Source organism: Armigeres subalbatus, chromosome 2, assembly GCF_024139115.2.
Source record: "Armigeres subalbatus isolate Guangzhou_Male chromosome 2, GZ_Asu_2, whole genome shotgun sequence".
In the NCBI taxonomy this organism is placed as follows: domain Eukaryota; kingdom Metazoa; phylum Arthropoda; class Insecta; order Diptera; family Culicidae; genus Armigeres; species Armigeres subalbatus.
Window position 1 is genome coordinate 269217905 of NC_085140.1, and position 26758 is coordinate 269244662.

The following is a 26758-nucleotide window of genomic DNA, read 5'->3' on the forward strand; positions in this document are numbered from 1 at the left end:
CCAGAAATTAAAAATATCTGCAAAAATTCAATTTTTTGCAGAGCAGTTTTGGCATATATATTCAAATTTCAAGAAAATATACAATTTAGTGGGTCACGTGCCCCATTTTAACTCTGATGTTACAGTTGTTTCTGCCCGCCCCTGCCTCCTTTTGTCAGAGAGTGCTTAGAAAAATGTCACCGAAATTCGATGGAATTCCGAAATAAATTTGATCCATTACTTCTGGGTCACTAATTGGTCATCTGAATGGTTCCGAGACCAATTTTGAAATTCGAAGTTCACGGTTTTGTCTCAGTAATCACGAAAGTTTAAAAAGCAAAGTAGTTCCCATAGCTGTATTTTTTGCAATGATTACTTCCCGAAGTGTTCCAAATCTGGAGGCCTCTTGTGGTAATGTTCTAGTGACATTATGACACTGTTCCTGTCTTTAGATTGCTACAACAAACGGCTATGAAGAAGTTATAAAATGAAGTCGCCAATTCTATGGACGAGCTATCGGAGGAGGACCATTAATTGCATTATATTCCATTATTTGGTCGATTCTTATTCTACACCCCCGGAAATTAAATTATGAGGCATTCGCTGATTTTCATACAAAATTGTCATGTTTGAGGTTCAAAATATCGATTTCTAGCGATCAGATTGAGGATATTTTTGGCAAGTCTACGAAAGTTTACTAGGGGGAGGGTATGAAAATGTGAAAATTCGGTCTACTTGGTTTGTGGACAGCCCCTTACTTGTTAAATTTTAAGATTGAATTTATTCAAAAGCTTAATGGGCAATGTTGCTGAACGTATTTTCACATAAGCTACTATTTCCATAGTAATTGTCATGCAAACTACAAATAGCAATTTACAAGCAATTTAGCCCAAAAGTTGGGAGCACTCCAAAAATGGCAATTTAAGTGTGGAGGAGCGAAAAACTCAAAATTCGAATTACATATGTGGTCATCTTTCAACTGGAAATTCGTGAAAAAAATCCAAATACAGATTTTCCAGAAAAAAAATCAGAAGAATCAATACTTGTGGAAATTCTTTTCCCAAGAGCACACAAAAGATTTTTTCTCGAAAAACCAGAAATATTTTTCTTAAAAAATCTCAAGCATCTTCCACGTAAATTGCAAAAAAATCTTTCGACAATTCCGAAGAATAACGTGAAGAAATTTTTAAAAAATGTCGTGGAATTTAAAAGGATTCCTTATGTAAATTTGTTATAGATTCTCGACATTATTTAAAAATTTTGCGTGAATATTAAATAGAATTTTTCTGCGCAGTTTTAGAAAAATCTCCCATAATAATAGAAAAAAATCTGAAACCGAAAAAAATATGAAATTTTTAAGAATTTTTAGTAGTGTTTCCTACTGTCATTTCGAAGAACTTCACTTTACGAAGAACTGCTTGTAAGTTTCTCGTGGAAAAGGACAAGAAATTGGGACCGACGAACAACTCACACCACATGCATATACCTTGCAACTCAGCTCTTCTCAGGTGTTCAGCTTTATTGGTCTCTAATTGGAAACCATGTTGCCTATACATGTCTCAAGACCAAGAGCCCTTGGTACAGTAGTGTAATAAAACATTAATTATGCTCAATTGTGTTAAGTACATCACATTTTTTTTTCTCGATTAACCACGTCCTTGCCAGCGGCATTTTAGTGAAAAATTAAGTACCTTTAGGAACGTTAAAATCCAGTATATCAGATGGGGAAGAGATTCGAAAAAAATATGATCGGGCTTCTGAGAAACAATAATTTGAACTATCTATAAGTTTACTCTCAAATCTGATCTCGGTATTCGCAATATTAAAGGGTTATCTGATTTTCCTGCCCCAGGATCTTCCTCTGTGAAAGAGAACTCACTCAGAAAAGTTGAAACTCTACAAGCAAACAAACTGTCTTTGTGAAGGATTATTTTCAACTCCAAATAATATTCCGTAATACCTGACACCGAATGCCGCCGCAATGAGCTTCGCAAGCGTCGCAACGGAATCGTAGACATGAATAGGGTGCTGTTGGTAGTAGCCGCAGTAGCGTTGGAAGAAGCTGTGGCGGTACCGCTGCTGGTGCTGCTGCTGTTTCCGGTATTATGACTAGAACTGGAATGGTTACTGCAGGTGATGCGCATGTGGCGAGTGATGCCCGCCAACGAGAGCGAAGATCCTGCCCCCGTCGGCTTCGTGTGGCCACCGGTCGCCGCCGTCGGAACCGGCGGAGGCAACATGGGAAATAGTTGTGGCGAATCGTCCACTTCCATCGGCACTGCCGTTGCCACCGATGAGGACGTGATAGCCGTTTGGATGCTGGCAATCGATGAGCAACAGGACGAAGAATCGGAACCACTGGTTGCTCCGGCACCAACGTCGCCACCATGGGGCGATATCGAGCACGATGAGCCGGACGACAGCGACGAAGACGACGGGGGGCGCTGCTGGTGGTAGCGATGGAATCTGCCCATCGACGGTGAGGGCGATGGGGGCAGCATTATTATGGTCGTTGCCGCGGCCTGGCTAGTGACGACGTTTGCTGCTTTGTGGTTGTTGGTGAAATTGATTTTCATTCGGGAACACATATTAAATAGTGAGCAATGGGGAGAGAGAGAGAGAAAGAGAGACACAGAGATTGTGGTGATCGGTGTTTGTTGTGGATATTTAAATTTTGATTCAATTTTGATACTCATATAATTCCGACAGAAACAATGGCAAAAGAGTTAATTCTAAGCCAAACTTCAAGGAAAACAAAGCCAATTCCAAGGTCCAAAATAGTAAGTTTGTGGGTGTGTTGGTTGTATAATGTGTAACTGTGTTTGGCAGATTAAACATCGTGCACCTGATAAGGTGTCTCTGCAACTGGAAGTGGTGTTGGAACGAGTACTTAAGCTGAATGACATTGGAAAATAATTATGAAATATGAGAGCATGACAGTAAGTTTGATAACTAACTCATGTGGGTGATTATGAAACCGCAGATATTTTTTATCTCTATGTATTCATAATTGACTTATAAATCTAAAACATATATGATGTAACGCAATTATGATCTTTTCAGTATAATGGAAGTAGGATCTGTATAGCAAGTATGGCCTCTACACAATATTGTTTATTGAAAAGAATCCCAATCCTTTGGCAACATCATTAAGACATTGTTTCATCAATAACTTTTGTTACAGTCCGACGTAACTATGTTTTCTAAAACATGCTGACGTGGATGATGCGTGATGTGCGACCAATTGATTAGAATATACATATATCAATTGCTCAAAGTTATTCTGAGGTATGCATTAAAATTGTTCGATAATAATTTTGCAAAATTTCATAGTTATTAAATTACAACATTCTTCTTTCATTTACAGTTACATGTATCAATAAATAAATATTTCATTTCCTACTTGTGGATGGAAGAAGAATGTTGTACCACAATAACAGTTTAATTCTCACTAATCCGCTCATATAAAATATATTAATAGGTCTTCAAATTACTGCACAGAAACTCAGTAAAATAACTACCGAACAGTTTTGTCGTTCACATTTCTGTGAAATCGAAACGATAGGTGCGTAGTATTTATCGCCCAGAGAATAATGATTATAATTCGAATGAGTCTCAATGCTTCAAGTAAAACTTTGGTGATGTTTGTTTTATATTTCAGAGATTGGTTTTGAAATATGTCGCACTGTAACATTAGATACATTTACTCAAATGGTAATGAAATACAAATCTCACTTCTTTTGAAAGTTTTGCATTTTATGTTTAATGAAACACGTGTCGAAAGTGCATGATTGACATGTTGATTATTTAAGAAAATCATATGCCGATAATTTCAATTCCATGAAGATGAACCTACATATTGTCAACAATGAAGCAAACAGACACTACATTATAAATGATGTGATTACATGATAAATGTCAAAACTTACATAATTGGGTAAAATTGTAGTTTTTTGTTCAAGGAACATTTTTTTCTCCTAAAGATCTTTGCACCTTAATGAACGTCATAAATCGACGTCTGTGCTGACATTTAATATATTTTTGTCAGCACAATTTGTGTTTTCATTATTCTGGGTTATAAAAAAAATAAACTGTTGATATGTGATTTACTTTGATGATATTTACAGATAATTAGATATATCAGATAGTTTATTAGCAACCACACATCAAACTTGCAAATTACATAAAGTTGGTATGCGAGTATGATATAAAGAAGCACGATAATATCTACTTCACAGCAGATTGTTATCTACACGTGAATTGGATTGACGATCACGTGTATGAGCCATAAAATACGATGTGGTATTCCTTTTTATTTTCATACACCAACCTTTCTTAGAGTTATTTTGAATCATGTAAAACATTATTCATTATTTTTTCGGAGAATGCATTACTTAATTCTATTCAAACAAAAATGCTCAATGACAGTAGCTTACAATTATAATGGATAATAATGGTGATGACACATTTTTCCTCATTTGGAAGTGAACTTGTTGTGTTGTTTTCATGATTGACAATTTGAAGTGCCGTTCGTTTGTATTGTATTAGGAAAATGATAATGATTACAGCAGCGCATAATTATTTCATTACAAAGCTACACAAATCCACATACCTATGCTACACAAATCTAAGCAAACACCATTGGAAAAATATATACAGAGTTGGGTTTTAGTCCTACGTAATCATGCTACATCTATCAAAAGTATGTTTCAACGCAAGCAAGCATCATCATCGCGCATAACATCGCATCATGCACTACAGTGAAAAATTATAATTGTGGCACTAGATTGTTTTTTTTTTTGCAGTTTTGATGGTCGTTTACGTGTGTTTTTGCTGCACAAAAACCTCGCCTTGTACAATTTATAATTTGCTGATTAGAATTCGGATGCACACAATTTAGCAGCGGCAGCGACTCTTCAAAGTATTCCGAGTAACGTAAAACAACGGTTAATATATTAAAAAGCTTTCCTTTCCACACAGACGCACGGCTGTGGTGGTTTCTTTTGTTTTTATAGCAAACTTAGGCTAAAGAACCTGGAACCCCGAGCGGGAGGGTGGTTGTCAATCGTTGAGAAACAAAAGTGGTGGAAGAAGAGGGATGTACTTAAGACAAGGTGGAGAAAAATGTTGTCAGGGGTTTGGATAGATTTTGATGGGAAAAAGATGGCAGTATGATTCAAGGAAAAAAATAAACAGCAAGCTCGATTTATGGACAATATGAACATTGGGAGTATTCTTGGGCAGGAAAATTGTAATAAACAGACAGACAACGATTTGGTTCGATAGGTTGGTTACTGGTTTGTTTTGGGCGGAGCTAATCTTGACGAAGAAAATACAAACGTGGGAATTTTATGAAATTCGTTGTTCAATTAGTTTAACTTTAATCGAGAAATATAAATCTGTAAAATATCCACCGAGGATTATACAATTGCCTAGTATTCACCTTTTAGGCCTCACACACGCCGTACAAGATGGTAGTCTCTTAGTGTGGAGGCATTCGGAGTAATGGCGATTACAACATCCGTCAACATAAATGCATTCCGATTCAGCATAAACGATTTCTTTAACTATATTCATTGTTTTGACTGTTTTTTAAAAAATCAAAATATTATGCTTAAATAAGTCATCTTGGAATTCCAGTTCGAATACTAGAAAAAGTTTGATTACTTTAAACTTTATGTCATACGCTTCTTCAATAACTCACGAAAAATCGATGCTTTCCATAACAAATTACAATTATGCAATTACAATTATGCAAGCTCTTGTTTACAAAAGCAGTTTCACCCTTTTGAAATGTTGGTGCTGAATTGTGAATAGCGTCAGCAATGAGGGTCATTTTACATTACTTTTTTTATTCACAAATGCTGAATAAACCTGAAATGGTGGGAATAACACCGGTCAATAATAAGACAAAAAGAAGTAATCCTTCGTAGACAGCAAGCATTACCCCCGTATATAAAAAAGCATTCCTTCATAGGGATCATGGTCTGCCCAGTAAAGCCAATTATTATTGTGTTTCTTTCTTCAAAATAACGCATCTATCCGGAATAAAGTAATGGTGAATGTTATTTCTTCTAGAATGAAATGCATCTGCCCGGAATAAGAAAATGGTGGATGTGATTACTCCTATATAAGTAGGCGTTTGCCCGAAATAAGGCAGTGCTGGATGCGATCCCTTCTTTATAAATAGGCTTTCCCGGATTTAGGCAATAGGGGATTCCTTCTTTGAAAGGCTGAAAGGCTCATTTGCCATTTAGCGATTCGCAGCTGGATACTTAAGTAGGTGTTCGTCGGGAATAATGCAATGGCAGATTTGCTCCCTTCTTTAGAAGTATGTGTTTGCCAGGATTAATCGATCGTTGTTTGAATGTAGGCGTTTGCCTGGAATAGATCAATGATGGATGTGATCCCTTCCTCGGAAGTAGTTCTGTCGTTTCGTTTGTACGTCTTCCCGAAAAAAAATCTACCATCAGTCTATATTTAACAGAAGATTTCTTTTTCGTATGGTAAAGAACTTTACCGACATTTTTTGTCTGAAATCCTTGTACTGCTCCTTGATACGTTCTATATTGGAATATTGCCCGCGGTTTGGGCTCCACACTATGTCAATGTATCAGACAGAATTGAATCTGAGCAGCGCCAAATTCTACGATACGCTTTGCTTAAACAGCACATCATCCAAGTTATGAAGCATGATGCTAGCCAATCCATTTGGACTCTTCTAATTGCGGACATACATACATACATCCGTCCAAGAACGCTACGAAACAACATAATATTGAGGATGCCTTGCTATTGAACGACGCCATTAGTGGACTGCAAAGATTGTTTGTTAGAGTCTCTGAGTTCGCCGACGGTCCCATCATTTTTTTTTGCTGAATTGTGGATCCTTGTAAATGTTTTATCAGAACAATCCAAATTATTTTTTTCATTTTATTTACTAAACAAATTAATCCAGTCTTTTTTCTGAGCCTTCTGAGCTGTCAACTATTTCATGTTCATGATCCTCCAGCTGTATCCCTTCTTATTTTTGACGTAAACTACGTCTAAGGGGAAGATTCGGATACAGGGTGTAAAATGAAAATTTCAAAATTGAGGACCGTCCCGAAATCATGTAAGATTTGTAACATTAATAGGTCCTTTATCTTTCAATGGATTTCAACGATTTATATATCAATCGATTCACAAACTCTCCACCAATTTGCCAGTAGTATTGAAACTTTTGAGTACCAACGCTAAACTATTGAAAATTTTAGGTCTTTGATGCATCATGCATCTCCTATGTAGCGCGTTCCAATTCTCGGTAATTGCCTACTTTTAGGGTATTATTTTTGTTTTTTAGGTATTATCAATTGTTGGGGTGTATAAATGGAGTGGCCCAGCTGCTAGACAGTGGGGCTCCTACTCCCTCACAGAACGGGAGATGCTGCTAAAGCAGGGTAGTAGTGTCGGTGGGATAGTTCCTTCTCTTCTATATAGAGCGGAATTATTGGTTCGGTGTATTATATTTGGTTTAACGTAGTTTACGTCGAGCGGTCGTGTCTAGTATACAACCCCAATTTTTTTTTGCAAATATATCCAGCACTGCAATCCAAAACCCATAGAATTCGATCCGGGAGATCATATTCAATAAACGTTTTTCCAGAGCGTCTTCGACAACTCAAGTCGAAACCGATAAGCAAATCATTCAATCCGACGTTTTTCCAGAGTGTCTTCGACATTACAAGTCGAAACCGATGGACAAATCTTTCAATCCGACACTCGAAACCGATGAGCAAAAAATTCAATCTGATACTTTTCTAGAGCGTCTTCGACAACCCAAGTCAAAACCGATGAGCAAATCATTCAATTAGAAGCTCTTCCAGAGCGTCTTCGACATTACAAGTCGAAACCGATGAGCGAATCTTTCAATCCGACACTTTTCCAGAGCGTCTTCGACAACTCAAGTCGAAACCGATAAGCAAATCATTCAATCCGACGTTCTTCCAGAGCGTCTTCGACAACACAAGTCAAAACCGATGGACAAATCATTCAATTAGAAGGTCTTCCAGAGCGTCTTCAACATTACAAGTCAAAACCGATGAACGAATCTTTCAATCCGACACTTTTCCAGAGCGTCTTCGACAACTCAAGTCGAAACCGATAAGCAAATCATTCAATCCGACACTTTTCTAGAGCGTCTTCGACATCCCAAGTCGAAACCGATGAACAAATCATTCAATCGGTCACTCTTCCGGAGCGTTTTCGACATAACAAGTCGAAACCGATGGACAAATTATTCAGTCCGACGCGATTGTATAACATTTCACCGAAAACTATTTCGCGGAATTCATTTTCGCGGTTGAACATTTCGCGGAATAACATTTGGCGGTTTGTAACTTTTCGCGGTACGACATTTGGCGGATTGTACCTTTACGCCGAATGACTTTTGGCGGAATGTACCATTTCGCGGAATGCACCATTTCGCGGAATATTAATAATAATAGCCTTTGTTCATTCAGCATTCCGACATTATTACATTCGTTTAACACGAGATTAACGAGACTATCCTTCAGCATAGGCTTGCTTTGCAGTCACGCATCTTCCCGCACGGCTAAGGAACGCCTCCCAGAATATTTAATATATTTCAGTTGCCCCTTATACTGCCCATGATCGCATATTTGTAACATTTGCATTTTGGTTGATTTTGTAAATCGTTTGTCAATCCTTAACACAAACTCAATCATTTTCAGCTTTCCACAGATAAGCAAGATAGTAAAGCCTATTTTCCTGTTGTGGGATTAGCATTAGATGCAGTAAATTAAGATTCCGATTCACAGGCTTTTTACAAAATGAACAAAAATGCGATCATGGGCAGTATACCGGGCAGATACATCCATTTAAAGAAGACGTTACCCCTCCTTTCGCCTTATACCGGGCAGATGCGTTCATCTAAAGAAGGCATTATCAACTCCTTTCGCCTTATACCGGGCAGATGCATCCATTTAAAGAAGACGTTACCCATCCCTTCGCCTTATACCGGACAGACGCATTCTTTTAGAGAAGGCCTTATCAACTCCTTTCGCCTTATACCGAGCAGATGTATCCATTTAAAGAAGGCGTTACCCCTGTCTTCGCCTTATACAATATTCTGGGAAAAAATGTGTGCGGGCTAAAATAATTAAATTAAGTCGGGTTCGAATCGAAATACTCGGGAACGGCTCGGGTTCGGATTTGCATTAAATGCAAGCAAAAAAATTGCCCGGATTTCATGTAATTTAGCAGAAATCGGTAATTATTTGCATGATAATTCTTCTAACAGAATTCCGCCAAATGGCATTCCACGGAATGACTTTCGGTGAAAAGGTACATTCCGCGAAATGTCTTTCGGAAAAAAGGTGCATTCCGCGAAATGTGTTTCGGTGAGTTGATACATTCCGCAAAATGTCGTACCGCGGAAAAAATTCCGCCAAATGGTTTTCGGCGAAATAGTATACAACCGTCCGACGCTCTTCCACAGCGTCTTCGACATCACAAGTCGAAACCGAAGGGAAAATGGCCCAGAGGATACTGCGGCTTAATTCGCCGAACGAGCTATCAGTTGGATTGATCGCTTGTGTACTGTCTTATCAAGCGTGCAACCCCGTTGGACGCCCGACGAGGAAAGAGGCAAAGTCATGGCCTGCTATTCACTAGTCAATGTTGGTAACCGAGATGTTATACGGATGATATTTGCATATCTGTCATCAATGCACACTTGAAGTGGATTGCCCAATTTCTAACATATCTCATCCTCGCAAGAAGCATACATACCGTGGTTTTCTCGGGAAATGCTTGCTTTAGCAGGAGTTCAACTTTCACAACTTCAAAACTTTTATTTGCATTCTGGTTCAGTACCTTTGGATCGGACGCAGCTCAGGTGATTGGCACAAAATTGGATTACTAGCATTTTTTCTTAAGGTGTCGATTGTTGAGGTGAGGTGAGTGCACAAGATAATAAACCAAAACAAAATCACAACACAAAATTGAAAACTGACAGCAAAATGTGTTTAAATGGGTGTTGATACTTTTTAATCCGGAAAATTCCGAATTAACGAGATCCGGAAGAAATATTTTGGCCATAACTTTTGATCCCATTGTCCGATATGGCCGATTTTCAATAGGAAACAATGAGAAAGGATACTGCGTCGAATACAATTCGTTGCAAGCAAATCGGCGAGAAATTTGGCGAGACTTTTTTACGCATTTTTAGCGTAAAAAAATGTTTTTTGGTCATAACTTTTGATCCCATAGTCCGATATGGCCAATTTTCAATAGGAATCAATGGGACAGTATACTCGGTTAAGTAAATCGGTTAAGCATAAGTGCCTGAAAAATTGGCGAAAGTTTTTGCGCACACACACCCACAGACATCACCTCAATTCGTCGAACTGAGTCGATTAGTACATAAAACTATGGGTCTCCGGGCCTCCTATAAAAAGTTTGTTTTTGGAGCGAATATATAGCCTTTGCATATACTTAGTATACGAGAAAGGCAAAAAGGTAGGTAACGGAGAAAACTTGTGAAAAATAATTAGGGTAAGTGAAGTAATTCAAGCCCTCGAAGTTGTTCAAGCTGCTGTGAAACTGCTCTGCCGTGATTTCTGCACTCTATATGAAGCCGACGTGGCGCTTCAATATATGTTGGAGCAATTTTAAAACCAAGCCACATAAATTGCCGTCAACTTATTCTATCGAATCCAAGGGAGACGATGACAATACGTCGATGCCGTAAAGCAACTGATCAGAAACAATTTGGGCATTTTCTTTAAGACATCAAGTAGACGATCGGTACGAAGAAGATATCTCTATGGATGATTTTTCTGGTTTATTGGTTTATTGGTTAACGAACAACTCGTGATAGGACTGCAGCAGAGCAAAACACTTGCGTTGCCGGTTTTTTTTGAAAATGCTAGTGCATTGAGTTTTGGATTCCGGGGGGCTTGTCCTGAAGGGTACTTGACAACTCATCTAAGTTTGGTTGATGCGGATTGGGAAATGAATTACACAGTATGTTATGTCTACTTTAATTTCTTTTTCCCAGCCCAAAAAGCAATTGACATTTGAAGTTTGTCAATAAATATTGTTTTTCACCCAAACGTCCAAATGAAAAGTTTTTTTTTTTACATTTACGATTTTTTATAAATACCGGTATTTTACCGGTATTACCGGTATTGACTCCACCAAATACCGAAAACCGGTATTAGGCAAAATGGCCAATACCGACCAACCTAATTTCATTATAATCAACCCAGGAGGCGAAATGTTATCGACCTTTGAAAGTGTCGCAATTTGATTCCGTACGCCCCCTTGAATCCCCCCCCCTTGAATCACGAATTCTATCATCAGTACCGATGCCCCCGCAGTCGAAGCTTTTTTAGAGGAACTTATCACAGAATATATCCCCCCTTTGAATGACGAATTCTATCATCAGTACCGATGCCCCCGCAGTCGAAGCTTTTTTAGAGGAACTTATCACAGAATATATCCCTCCGAATCAGTTTATTATCGTCGCAGCTTGCAAAAGACGTCTTCCAGTGTAAGCTACATATCGTGAGTGTATACAGAGATGATAAATGTGAGATTACTTTATTTCTCTTTGAATTCAATCCCTGTCGAAAACTCAACTTATTACGGTCAGAAAATGAGAAGGAAGCTTTTAGTTGTGCAGAAAACCTTCTTCTTGAAATCCATTGCGTTTTTCGTTTCAGTTAACGAACTCGCAACAGCTTAATTTTTAGCAGAGCTTAATGTCCTGCATATGGCAGCAAGACAGTAACAAAGCAATATCTGAAAAAAATGACTGCGATTTGGATCCGTTCTCAATTCGCAGATGTACCGTTTAAGAGTTAAGCAGAGATTCAGAAACTAGAATCTAGAAACTAGAAAGTAAGATATCTGACTAAAGTCAATAGATTCAACAGGAATTCCCTATATTTTTTTCTATATTTACACATTTTTTCTATGAATTCTATTCAAGACTTCATTCCGAAACTCTAATGACAGCGAATATATTGTAATTCCGAAAAGACATATTTGCAAAAGCCTGAAAATTTGAAAAAAAAACCTCAAACCTTAATATTAATAAACTCCGACGACGGCCTTCAACACATCTGATGGATGGTATTAGCAATTGTGTCAGGATCAGGAATTATATTTCCAAATAAATTGAACGGCTAAAACCCCGGTTTCTTGTTCAACATCTCAACACTGAGGCAAATGTACGTAAGGTTTTTAATCAAACGTCTTATGGAAATTTGCCTCAAATAATCGGTATTAGTTTCAATATGCTGCCTTATGAAAGATAATGAAGTGAAGTGCGGAAAACTTGGATCGAACCGTGGACGTCAGGATCTGGATATGTAGACCACACATACGCCCACCAACGCTTGTATACACTCTTAGTCAATTACGTACATGCAGCGTTGTCAAAGATTCATAAGGCGCCAAGTATGAATTTGTCGATCAAAGAATCATAAAGTACCAGTTAAGAATTTCGATAGTCCAATTCGCTAACCGAACATAAGAGATCTAACAATATTCAACAATAGGCGCGGATATTAGCTGTTCAATATTTTTCGATTCTCCGAACAGAATTATAATTCATAACAGAATTGTTAATGACTTTCGTTTCGGAGAGCCGTCGTCGAAGTTTCAACGAAAATCAATCAAAACTTCTTGGCTCTTATTTTTAGACTTAGGTTTATTTTTATGGATGTTTCTTGCAAATCAGCAGATAATTCTGTCAAATTGCCTTTCTCTCCCTCTAGATCGCAATGCATTGCAGTACAGCCTTGGGTACCGTACACTTCCTAGTCTAGATTTATTTTGTTTTCTAATTAAATGTCAATAGGCAAAGATTTTATTTGTTCCATTTCAAGCGTAACGTTGTATTGATTGATTGGAACCTTCAAAATCTCAGTAAGAATTACATTGAATTTACTGGAATGCTGATTGGAGCTTTAAACCTATGTTTTGCAGAACTTCAAAATGATTGTTATTCAAAAAATACCAAACAATTCCGACAACAATTGATATTCGCGTACAAGATCAACTCATCCCAAAACAAGTAGCAATAACCACCACGGAACCTCGCGATTTGATTTAATGGCGTGCTGTACATCGAACAAGATGGCGGATCCTAGAGGCAGCTCTAGAACCATCACCACCCGTTGTTGGTTCTATTCTTGAGAAGCCAACCCATTCGCGTTTCATAACAATCAATGGTTAACAATGAAAAGCGAGAATTAGGAAAATTAAATTTTATTACAGTGAAAGTACGAAGGCCCAAGTACGTTCGGCAGGTACGACCAGTCTCGGAGGAGGAGACCAACCGTACGTACCGAGCGCACGGCCTGGCAATCGCACAATAAAACTCAAAACTTTACATGAAAGGTGAACGTGAAGAGTAGTTTTTAGTACAGGATAAATTGAAGAGTAAAAAATAAAGAACGAAAATATTTTCCTTCCGATGAAAGGTAAGTTATAAGATAGGGTGTAGATGCGAGAGAATAAACTGTTGGCGTACCATGGTCACTCGGCGACGGAGACTCGCTGGTGGTTGCCAGCGAGGTGGTGGAGATGGTGGTCGCGATCGTGCCGCTGCTGCCGTTAGTACCCACTACTACACTGGTGGCGGGGCTGCTGGTGAGGGTGGCACCAGCAGGAGAAGGCCCAGTGTGATGCATCATTGGTGGCGTTGGATTGCTTGTCGATCCACCGGGCGTCGGAGTTCGCCGGATGGAGGTGTAGGAATACGAGGACGAGCCGCCGCTGCTTTCCTCCTCCGGCGGAGGAGCCAGCTTGGGCTTTTTCATGGCACTGCGACAGTAGGAGGGAGTCGGAGAAGGATGGGAGGAACCGGTGACGCCCGGGTGACCACAGCTATTGGACGGCGGCTGGCTACTACCGGCAGCCGGGAAACCTACAACACCACTACTACCGACGGCGACGGCCGCTTGGACAGAGCTATTAGACGTGCATGGCTTGTCCGAGTGCGGGTGTTGATTTTGAGTCGTTTTCGAATTTTGACTGGAAATGGCGGGGTTTTGTGGGACCATGACTACTGTATTAGTGCTAGTGGCCGACGAGGAGGACTCGGAACCTTGTGCATGGGATGCATGTGGAGATCTTTGATCTTCTGTAAGATGCAGCAAAATTAAATGGATTAACTCTAAGTGGGTTGTTCTGATCCAATTGGGGGGAGGGATGTATGGGATGATTATTGGAAGAGGGGCTTGACTGTACCTTCAAATTTTATTTTTAAATACGTGGGATAAATCTAAACTAGAGTGATGCTGTAAAGTGTTCAAAATCATCATACAACAGAATATTGTGCAAATAGTTACAGCATTTCTATGTCTTCATGTCTCTGGAACAATATTATTGAAAAAAAATGCCACTCCAGAGTCGGGATATTTTCATTGGTTGGAAAAAAAATCGACTACCTGTACGCAGTGCCCCTACTATTTAAGATACATGAATTGCCTTTATATTCAAATGAAAAATTGTGATAATGTTCTTTAAAACGCCTAAGTCAAGTATCCGCCTAAATCAAATCCGAATTATTTTGTAAATTAGTTTTAAGTATATCATGTAGCAAGTACAAATCTTATATGTCCAGACAAGTCGAAGAAACATTGAGCATACATATTACGTACCGTTGGACGTGGCTTTTTTGACAGGTTTATGAAGAAAATCAAAACGTTAATTTTTTAAATTAAGACCTTTTCATCATCATTATCCAGGTTTTCCGGATTTGATCTGATGAGCTAGGCAAGGAGACATTTTTTAAATAAAGAAAAACAAAATAAACTGTAACAACGAGTAACATTTCTCATTTTAACTAAATAACAATTATGTTTACATGTTTCAATCACAATCACAGAATCACTCTAGCTTTTGATGGAAATATTCCCACGATCAGTTTTTAAAAAAATCTAACACATGAAAAATCATTTGTGTTACTTTCTCTACTACCTCTTTAATATTGATCTGAAAAGTAAATTTTTCACCGTAGGTTTTACCAATAGACAATAAACTCATATGTACAAAAACGTAAACTTGCATAAATCAAAAATAAAAGTTGGATTCAGGCAAAGTTTGCAACGGCTGCAAACGAAACTGAACGAATTCATACGACACTTCAGTTTCAGTTAGGATTTCTTGGGATAGAATTGAGTGTTAAAAAAAACTATAACTGCAAACCACTACTGTGCGCTACTGGAACAAAACACCAAAAATAAAAACAAAACTGAACTAGGTATAGGATCTAGGATATAAAACGCAAAAGAAACGATACTATTCACAGAAGAGTATGTAGAACACCAAATAAAAACCTATAAAACTCACAACATCACCTACATTGAATTAGAAACTGTTCACTAAAAACCGATATTATCAACTGATCATTTCACTACTATTTTATTAGCTAGGCTGAATGAATTCGAACGACAGTTCGACAGAAGAGAAAAAAAATGAAGACAAAAAACGCTTGGGAACAGAAGGTAGTGCGTTGCGTTGGAAATGATAACAAAACACGGAATCGGGTAAGAGAATGAAACACAAAGAAAACTCTACTTAAGAGGGTAGATAACAGGAAATGAAAATGGAATTAAGAAACGGAAACTACTTCAAGCCTCCCTAGCGGAGTGCAGTGTGTATGATCATATGAGCATAGTAAAAGAGGTTTGTTTTTATTGATAAACAAGATACACGGAAAGAAATAGAAGGATCTCAAAACGCAATAGTTGTGGTGGTGGTGGTGGTAGTAGTAGTAGTAGTAATAATAGTAATAGTAGTACGGAGGTAAAGGGTTAAAAAAGATCGATCTGAACTTGTGCGACTCACCACCAGAGGGCGAACAGTTGACCGGTTTCTGGCCGGTGTAGGTCTGCCGGCGGCCCAGCATCTGGGTCGGCTTGGAGGCCGCATTGGCCGACGAGGAACGATTTCGAGGGATGGGACCGAGGCCGTCCACCTCTCTGTTTTTGGTAGGCCTGAAATGAAAAGAGGAAGGTTATTATTTATTTGTAAGTAGTAGTACTTAGTGGTAGAGCGCAACACCAAGTTTGCTACATGCGGAATTTAATGTTTTATTATAAATTTCTGAATATATTGAGATTTTTAATATCATTTGAAACTGCCACTCCACGCATACGCATAAATCCTGGAAAATGATAGATTCGACTACACAACACCTTTCTTGTCATTATTTATATTTGAAATATGTACATCAAAAAATAGTTTGAACATTACAGCAGTCAGGCATATTATGAAGCATTGTTGAAACAATTCAACTATATTCCACTTTTAGGCTATAAAACGGGGACATCTTGTTTCAATCAAGTATGAGGTGTTGTATGCCAATACGTTTGGAGTAGCTTAGCTAAGAGGAAGGATGTACAGTGTGGAATCTCATGGAATCTCGATATCGTGGAGTATGCATCGTGATCGTGATTATGTGGGTTTTCTCCGTCATGGGACATTGCAGTTGAATACAAGGATAAATTTTCAAACGACTTTTGTGACTTCAGAAATTCCATCTTTGTGATGTGTGTCTTCGGATCTTTTTCATTTAAACTAATGGAGTCACGAGAACAAGTGCATTCGAAAAAATGCAAGCTTTGCTGGACATCCGGAAGATCAGTATTCCGAAATACTTGTATAATCTAAAATCCTTTCGCCAGGCTCTAGGACCTAGACCGACGCGATATTTTCATTACCGTCTTTAGTTTTAGCATTCTGAAAGCAATCAATGCAAGAACCCCTACCATTGACTCCAAGCGGTCCTCTGGATTTTCTCTAAGATCCGAGAAGTGTCCTATTCTGAAAAATCGAAGGTGTGACCAATTCTAGAAATTCGTCTCAGAAAGCTGCAACTTTTCCGTTAATTTATCGTTGCGGCAAAAGGAGATGCTTAACCATACTTCGGAAGTTTTGGAACATCAAGCGAAGTGACTAAGTGTCCTGAAAAACTGCGACGAAAATCGTTCGTTGTAGCACTAATCTGGGGTGGCCAACAAGTGAAACTTCGGGACATCCAGGGAAGTAGTAAATTCTGAACATACGCCCTCGAAAACAGTAACTTTTTATAAATGATGTGTTGTAGCAATGTAAAAGAAAAAATCAATGCAAGAACCACACAGGCCATGAGACTGATTATCGCTATGTTATTTGATTGAAAAGTTGACAAATTTCGCAGATTGTGAGTAGTGAGTATTGCAAAAAGTGAAGAGGGGAGTGAAATATTGGATTGTATCCCAATTGGCATAAAGTCATTTGGCATAATTGTTATTTGAGCTGTGTGATTAATAATTAAGATTTGTCGCGCCCTTCAGTTACGTTGTTTCCACCATATGGGCAATTCATGATAATTGGAAACAGAATTTTACAGCGTGCCAATTAATAAAAAAGCTTCCTGTAAAAAACGGGAGATTTCAAATGTTGACACACCTACCAGCAAGATAAATCAGCATTAAATTTAATATGGCATTGATGGCTAGTTTTGTTATTCATCTAAGAGTATGCCAGAAAACTTCCAATTTCTCCCTTTTAATAGATAAATCAGCATTAAATTGAATATGGCATTGATGGCTAGTTTTGTTATTCATCTAAGAGTATGCCAGAAAACTTCCAATTTCTCCCTTTTAATAGGAAAGGAATTCGTATTCTCTCATGTGTTATGAACAGTATTTAAAAAAAGAAATCATATTTTCGGAAATCATAGCTTGCAGACATCACTACTATTTGTAAAGCTGAGTCTATTGGTATATAGTATTATGGAACTCCAGGCCTTCTATCAGGCCATATGTTCTTTTCCTAGACAGGACTGATGCATGCTTTAAAATAAAGAATCAAAGATAGGAGAAATGCATGATTTTTGAAGAATGGATTATATTGTCACTTACCTTAAACGTAAAAAATACATTTTTTCAAAGAAGGGATCATATCTCCCCTCGCATTGAATTGGCTTGAATTGAAAGAAAGTGTTGTAGGGTGAAGCCAGTGTAAACGCGACGGCGCGACAGTGCAATTTGACCGTTGATCGATAATGATTGTTATTCTTTTACGTGAGCTGCGTCGCACGTCGCGTTTATTCTAGCGATCACCATAGCCTCTCTGGCTTCTGCTGGGCAAATGCATTCTTCGAAAGAAGGGATTATTTCTTCCCTTTTCTTAAACCGAACAAATGTCTAAATTGAGAGAAGGAACCATATTGACTCTGGCCGTCTGCCGGGAAAATGCATCCTTGCAAGAAGGGATCATATCTAGACCAACATTTGAAAAGGGCGTAACAGCCAAAATTTATTCCTCCTGATTCCTCGTCTACGTACATAGCTATAAATGTAAACGAGTAATCAGAAAGAAATAAATTTTGGCTGTTAGGCCATTTTTAAATGTTGATCTAGACAATATATCTTCGCTTGCCTTAAACCAAGCAAATGCTTGAATTTTAAGAAAGACCTAGAGGAACGGTTCGGCACTTCATCCCATAGCTCCTATTTCCATCCCATCAAAAACAAAGCAATGAAAAGGAATTTGGTTTGTTACTTATATTTGTGATTTTTTTTCACCTTTATTCACTCGCTTGTGAGCAAAAAGAAGCGACGAGATTGGTGCTGTGTTTCTTTGCTTTGCGATGAAGTGAATATATGCTCATTGAGATGGAAAATGGAACAGTTCCCCTATATCCTCTCTTACCGGACAAATGCAAATGTTGCTGGGAAGATACATTCTTCGAAAGAAGGGATCACATCTTCCTTTGCATTGAACCGAGCAAATGCTTGAATTGAAAGAGAAACCATATTTCGTATAACATTTGGAACAGCCTAAGTACCATTGTTTTCATGAATGTACTAGAGTACTGCAATCAAAAGCATTCATGTTAGTCTGTTGATTTCAATATTCAAATTAATTCATGAAAAACAATGTTACTTAGGTCCTTTTGAAAAGTTTAGCGAGATATCATTTTTTGCCTTCTGCAGGACTTTCTGCCATCCTTTGATCATATCTCCCCTCGCCTTAAAGATCGGCTTAAGGCGAGAGGAGATATGATCCCATCCCAATTCTGAATTATAAGAAAGAACTTTCTTTTGCCATCTGCTGGGCAAATGCATCCTTTGAAAGAAGTAATCATATCTTTTCAGGACGTCTGTCGGGAAGATGCATCTTTTGAAAGAAGGGATTATATTCTTCCTTGCATTTAACTGATAAAATGCCTGAATTGAAAACAAGAACCATATCGTATTTTACCTTCTGACGATCAAATACATCATCCAACGGAAATAACTAATAAAATCGCAGCACTTAAAGTTTTGCTATTCAAGTTTCCTTTTTTGTAGATTGTCTTAGTCAACGACGATCTTGTTACTGACCTAGAGATAGTGGAAAAGGCAGATAATAAAAATTTCCTGAAATCTACTAATGCTCCTTCCAGCAGTGATTTGATACAATCTTTAAACCAAAATAAAACAATGTAAAGCTTCTCTCTCGTAATGTTCAAACGACAATAATTTTAAGTAAATGAACATATTATGCATAAGTTCCGAAATCGGTGGTTACACAAGGGTAAAACGCCCTATCGTTGTGGTATGTCCTAATGTTGCGGTAGTTTTAAAATAGTCCATTCTGGATATGATAGCATTGAAAACAATTGTGGATACGCTAAAACTCATCGAATTAACGACCAGAACAGCTTTTGTTTGCAATTCCGTTCAAAATTATGAAAAATCAACATTTTTCATTAAAAATTCGAATCCTTTGAGCCTATTAGTTGTGGTATCGATTTCCATAAGAATTGCATGCAATACCGCAACAATAGGACTGACCCTGAAAAAATATCGCAACGATAGGCAACTGCGTCCTATTATTGCGGTTGTTTGTTTTCATTGTGATAAAAACAAAACAACATAAGTTAATCACAATTGACGTAATATTTACGAAACTATAGTTAACGAGCAACCTATTCGACTACTACAATGTGGAAAAAGACCAACAGGTAATTTTTAAAGATTTTTTTATTTTGTTTTGACACGGTGCTTAACTCCTCCATAATAGGTCGTTTTACCCAATTATGACAAACGGCCATTATGCCAAACGCCTTTTTGTCAAATGAGCTAACACCGTAATATTTCACTTCTCACATCACATGGGAAATAGGAAGTGAAAAGTCAGAACAAAAAATGACAAATGAGTGGGAAGTAAAAAGTGAGATGTGAAAAGTGATAAGTGTGAAGTGAGAAGTCAGAAGTAAGAAATGAAAAATGAGAAATAAGAGAGAGCAATAAGAAGTCAAGTAAGACGTGAAGAATTAGAAATAAGAAGTAAAAAGTGAATAATAAATAACGAGAAGTGAGAAAGGAGAAATAAGAAAAAAATAATTGAAAACTGAGATAGAAGAAGTGAAAAATGAGGAATTAGGTAAGGAATCAGAAGTTCTAAAAAGGAATTTAAAAGAAAGTCATTAATGGATAACTAGCTTATTTGTGGCCGCAGTAGCGCCCGTGGCAAGTGTTTTTTTTTTTCAAAAAATCAAAATTTTCATCAAATGCTGTGTATGGTTGTCTAAGGTTGACACTGGTATCTGATAGTAAAAAAGAATTGAAGTGTCAAATATTTTATTTTTTGTGAGAATTTCCCCGCGTGCTGCGTCTGGTTGGCTAGTCACCGGACAGACAAACAAGGCTATTATATTTATGATGATAACTGAGAAATGAGAATTTAAACAAGTGAGAACTGAGACAGAGAAACGAAAATCAAAAATTAGAGTTCCTTTTTTTTCTTCCTTGAATTCTTTTTGTCTCACTTCTCACTTCTCAAGTGCGACTTCTCATTTCTCACCTTTCGTTTCTTATTTCTCACTATTCATTTCTTACTTTCCACTTTTCAGTACTTTGTGGCCGTGCGGTTAGCAGCGTCAGTCGTCTGAGCGTAATTGCGAGCCGTGGAGTGTGGGTTCGATTCCCCTAGTAAGGAGACAACTTTTCGCGAAGCGACCAATTCTCCACTGGTCCACTGGATGTTGCGTGGATGTACTGTCCGTTGTCTAGTGCTAAATGTTAAGTATTCTGTTTGTGCGACCTTCGGTCCAAGACGGTGATCCTGTATTTCCACTTCTCACTTCTTATTTCTTAAATCTCACTATCATTTTTCAGTTCACACACTTGATAAGATCGTTTTAAGATCTTTTCAGCCGAATGGCATTCGACCTAAAGACCGTAAGACATAAACATCAATTCGCAGAAAAGCCCCAAGATCTCAAAATACAGACAGTTGATCACCGATGATGTAACCAGACTGAAAGGCGATAAAGATTCTGTAGATTGTTGCAACCCGACCATTCGTTATTGGCGTCGTAATCAAGTAAACGTCCGGTAAGTTATCGACCTACTGCGATTAAATGGAATAGCCAGGTAACAGAAATGTTTTTTTTTGTATATATCTAATTGTGTAGATATAAAAAATTCTCTGTGTCACAATAAAAGTAGCCTTACATAAACAATTCAATACACTGGCCGGCATAATAAAGTGCCCACTTGCCGTTTTTCATACAAAATGGTCAACTTTGGAGCTCTAGATCTCGGGTTCCCGTGAACCGATTTGGCTGAAAATTTTACCAGAGCTCAGATATAACTTGAATTTTAACATATCTAAGTTTCGACCATATTGATTCACAGGTTAAAAATTATTGCGGTATTACCAAAGTGAATTTTTGGCAAAAATTTATTTTTAAATATCTTGAATTCTATAGGTTGTAGACTGATGACATATTCAGCAAAAACGCGTATTTTGCCAATACAAAAAGTTTGCTATATATACATGTACACTTAGAGATGTAGTTTTCGAGGTATTTGAAAAACAATTTTTGCCAAAAATTCACGTTGGTATTACCGCAATAATTTTTAACCCTGTGAGTCAATATGCTCGAAACATAGATATGTTAAAATTCAAGTTATATCTGAGCTCTGGTAAAATTTTCAGCCAAATCGGTTCACGGGAACCCAAGATCTAGAGCTCCAAAGTTGACCATTTTGTATGAAAAACGGCAAGTGGGCACTTTATTATGCCGGCCAGTGTATATGATTTTTTAAGAAATCAGTATTCAATTTTATTCAATCCTTGAAGGCTTTGCCTAATTTCGGTCGGAGCTTCATGTGATATGAATTTAAAATCGACTTCATTCATTTATTTTAGTATTCAAGAAAATGTGTCTCTGTTTCGTTCCATACTTTTGACACGTGGTGTTCTTTCTCCGACCGTATGAAAACGCGAAATAAAAGAAAACTAGAAAAATCCACCTAGTTATAAAATGTACTGAGAAAACCGCAATAGCAATTTTGCGATAGATTCCGATGTTTCCATTGCGTCCATTCGAATGCAGTACAGATATAAAAAAAGGATTTTTAATTTTGTTTCTAAGGTGGGACCCTGAGAAAAAACAATGATTTTCAATAACTCCCAGGCTGCAATTGTGGGGTTTGAGTAACTTTTTTTCAGTGTGTGATTATACATTAACAATTTAACATCTCAGCTTGTAAATTGGTGAGCAGCAAGCCATGACTCGGCCTTTTCTTGTCAGATCCCCGTGGCGTGCATACGCATCCACGCAGAGCTGCTGTCATCGCGTTTCGATTCGGCCGTTTTGGGTCACACATTTTGGCGATCCTGCCAGGTTGTTTTTTATATCCTGACCCTGACGCTGATTTCAAAAGGTGAGTTGTATTCAAGGGGTTAATTTGCTAATTATTAAAATATTTGATGGTTTAAAAAAATCACAAGGTAAGGTGGTTTATATTACCACAAAGTGCGTCGGGACGACCGCTGGAAAACAGATTGTGGTTTGGAAAATCAAAAAGCGCGTCGGGACGACCGCTGGAAAATGGATTGTGGTTTAGAAAATCACAAAGCGCGTCTGGAAGACCGCTGAAAACGGATTGTGGTTTGGAAAATCAAAAAGCGCATCGGAACGACCGCTGGAAAATGGATTGTGGTCAAGAAAATCACAATGCGCGTTTTGAAGACCGCTGAAAAACGGATTGTGGTTTGGAAAATCACAAAGCGCGTCGGGACGACCGCTGAAAAATGGATTGTGGTTTAGGAAATCACAAAGCGCGTCTGGAAGACCGCTGGAAAACGGATCATAAATCGCGACGAGACGACCTCTGGAAAACGGGTTATGGTTTGGAAAATCACAAAGCGCGTCTGAAAGACCGATGGAAAACGGGTTGTGGTTTGGAAAATCACGAAGTGCATCTGGAAGATCGCTGGAAAATTGGTTGTGGTTTGGAAAATGACAAAGTGCGTCTGGAAGCCCGGTGAAAAATGGATTTGATTTGGAAAATCACAAGGCGCGTCTGGAAGAAAACAGGAAAACGGTTTGGAAAATCACAATGCTCATCTCGATGACCGCTGGAAAATGGTTTGTGGTGTGGAAAATCACAAAGCGCGTTTGGAAGACCGATGAAAATTGATTGGAATTCCACAAAATGCGTCTGGGAGACTGCCGAGAATAGATGAGTCATGATTTTGGTTGAAATAAATTTAGATAATCATACACTTGGCGGCTTTAGAGTGCATGAGACTGCCAGTTTAGCTAGTTCTAACCGAATCTGAGAGATATGGAGAACTATTGTATGCTACAAAGTTGTTTGGAAGGCAAAATATATTATCTTGAAGTTTATTTTGGAATTCACTGACTTAGTAGTCATAGCGGAATTACCCGTTGGATCAGATATCCGAAATTCACGAAGTTAAAAACGTTGCCAGCGTTCACAAAGCTATTAGTTTGGAGTTATTAGCTCAGAGTACTAGTCAACATAAATCAAAATTAAGTATGATTCATTCAAATATAATATTTCTGCGAAATTTTAGGTACATAGCATTTTCTAGGCTGTTATTCGGAAGTTCAACATCGATATGTTGAAGGTTAGCTTGATGGTGTTACTATATACGAGGATGATAGTTAAATTGATATTTAGATTTTTGCTGCAATCTATCTTGAGAGATCAATATCATAACACTAGGTACTAAACATTTAAACGATACAATCTATTGACTTCCAGATCGTGGTTCTGCGATTAGATTTTGAGATAAAGTTCATTTTGAAGTTCAGTTTCCAAAGGAATAAATCGGTTTCTCAAATGCAAGGGGGTATGTGGCGGGACCATCATCATCATCATCATTTTGATTCAAACTTCGGACAGCAGATTGCCTTCTTCATATTTCGGATACCATGATTTAAAGTTCGTAACCTTCATTACGCAGTACAAAGATGAATAATTGAAAATACTTCTAACTGGCTAGCTCAGATTAATTTTAAACTACTATGTCGCATTGAATTAACATGATGGAACTATACAAAATTAATCTAACATCATGATACCTTTCGATCAAGCTTGAGGAAACATTTCGATGAGAAATATTTCGGATATTTTCCCATGCAAATTGATGTGTCCGAAGTTTGAATATGTTCGAAATTTGATTCTCCACACAAACATCGCCTAATATGTGAAATTTGTGGCAAAATGAGATTTTTATATATTCTCAATCCAAAATTCACAATGATAGAACAGAAAAAGTATTGATCTGTATCAAAGCAATCAGAAGATTCAATGCCATACTAACTGTTTCAAATAAGTTTTTTGTTTTCTCTCAATAATGAAAAAAAGGTTTTCGAATGGACTTATCTAGTTCTCAAACAAATAATTCAATTTTGCATATAAGGCTACTTCTCCAGTGCTTCAAATTATAGATCATATATTAATTAATTATATTAAAATATAACGAAGGAAGCAATAAAACGCAAATACAAAAAAATATCTGACAAGTTTGCGTTTCGCGACGGGATAAATTTGTTACAGTGAGAATCAGAATGGAACCATTTCTCTATGTTTATTTGTATTTTTACTGTAGTCGGTAATAGCAAACTTCCCAAATATTCCATTCTAAAAACATTAATTACAAAACTTATACGATTCTGAAAGTAAGAAACGCTCATCCGCTAGGAATATTATTTCGGTATTTTACTCTCGCGTGAAATTTGCATTTTATGACCTTTTTTTTCGAATTTTTCTCTTCAAAGAACTTACTTAAAGATAGGGCCGGCCAACCCGAACGAGCTCGCCTGTGGCCATAAACCAAACCGTGCGGCGCTTGATTTCCCGGGATGGACGATGATGTGCCAAACGTGTTTATTCGTTCCATTTTTATTCTCACTCAACCGTGAAGCCCCTGCCTGATGTTATTTGTCCGTCAACCGAAAGGTAATTATTGTTTTATTAGGCTTCCACGCTTGTTTTCGGCTACTTAAGACAACTTAAGACACCCGATTGTTAGCCTTCCTTTGAAGGCGGCAGTCGACATACTATAAATTGTACATTATTTGGGGCCTAATGATAATTTAATTACTGCATCAAAACAGTTGAAACCAACCAATCGGCACGGTTCGACGGAAATTGTATCCCAGTGAGAGGGCATACCGGATTCGGAAGCGTACCGTTTTCATGAATATTTCGAGCATTTCGATCCAGTAGAAAGCAGGAGAGTTGTCGGTAATTTGTAGGGCAATTGGTTGCTCTTGGGCATTATTGGGGGTCTTAGCTAGGAGCATAGTAACTATCTGTCCAAGTATCTTTTTGAGATAATTATTAATAAATAAGATACTTCACGAATGGTTATCTATTCGAAATATCTTTCGGAAACAAATCGTCCAGAACTCAAGACGGGACGGTATTATTTGGTACTTACTTCATTATGGTTGTGTGCATGTTGTGGGCAATGATAGCGTCCGGTGCTTCCATCCATATCTCGCCGGGGCCGATTTTCGAACTCCGGCCCACCTCCAGGTAGAAGTAGCGCTGGGAGGCGCCGCATCTGTAATAATAGGCATAAACAATGATACGGGAATTGCATTATCGCTGTGGGCACTGGATAGATACTGTGGGTGGTGTTGGCGGTGGAAGGAAGCGCTCGAATTAATTGGTTCGAAAATTCTTTTTAATTGGAACGGTTGCCGCGGTTCCACGAGCGTGAAATGCAGCTTAAGGGGCGGGAAGATGATTTATATTCGAAGCTGGATAAATTAATAGCGAAGGTGATATGATGAATTATGCATTTGAACGCCTGAGTTAATCGGGAGATTATCGGTTCGAAATGAATTGCTTCTGTTGAGTGTTTATTTGTTACCGACAAAGCGATTGAAGCAAGTTACTGAACTTTGAGAGGATGTATCGGCAGTCGTGAAGAAGTCAAATATCAAACTGATTATTTAATAGAGCGAACTAAATTTCCACCATAAATGAACGGAATGAGTCTCTATATTTTTTTGAGAAATGCATCACTTACCTTCTAATCGACGCCAATGAAAATTCAACCACCTCGACCCGTTCGTCGCCGGAGTTTGTGGTCGGCGGTCCTATCCGCACCAGCGAAAGCGTTTTGTCCGTGATGCACAGACGATAAGTGCCGAGGATTCCGCAGCTATCGCCCAGCCCTTTGCGTTCGACAAAAACATCCCAAACGTGCTCTGTGGAATCAGATAGAAAAGATTGCAAAAAAGGCTCAATTAGTGGATTTGAAAACATTGTAAATCACATACATAACTATGGTGAAATTAATATTTTAGGGAAATGTCTGTAAAAGCCTTTTCAATTGTCACCTTTCGGTACTGAGACATCATCCTAAAAACAAGAAAATAATCGTATTCTTCTCAAATTTCAATTAAATTGTTCGAAATACATAAAATACTAATACTATGTGAATC

General features: G+C 38.0%; 1 protein-coding gene across 3 annotated transcripts in view; it reads right to left on the reverse strand.

Moving 5' to 3' along the window:
• The window catches only part of LOC134212214 (uncharacterized), a 730451-nt gene that overhangs the window by 60001 nt on the left and 643692 nt on the right, over nt 1–26758 (reverse strand). For all 3 annotated transcript variants that reach the window (XM_062689869.1, XM_062689868.1, XM_062689870.1), the window contains 3 exons: nt 26341–26521; nt 25744–25869; nt 15847–15995 (listed from right to left, as the gene is read on the reverse strand). In XM_062689869.1, coding sequence (XP_062545853.1) covers nt 15847–15995; nt 25744–25869; nt 26341–26521 — 456 coding nt within the window. The remainder of the gene's footprint in view (nt 1–15846; nt 15996–25743; nt 25870–26340; nt 26522–26758) is intronic.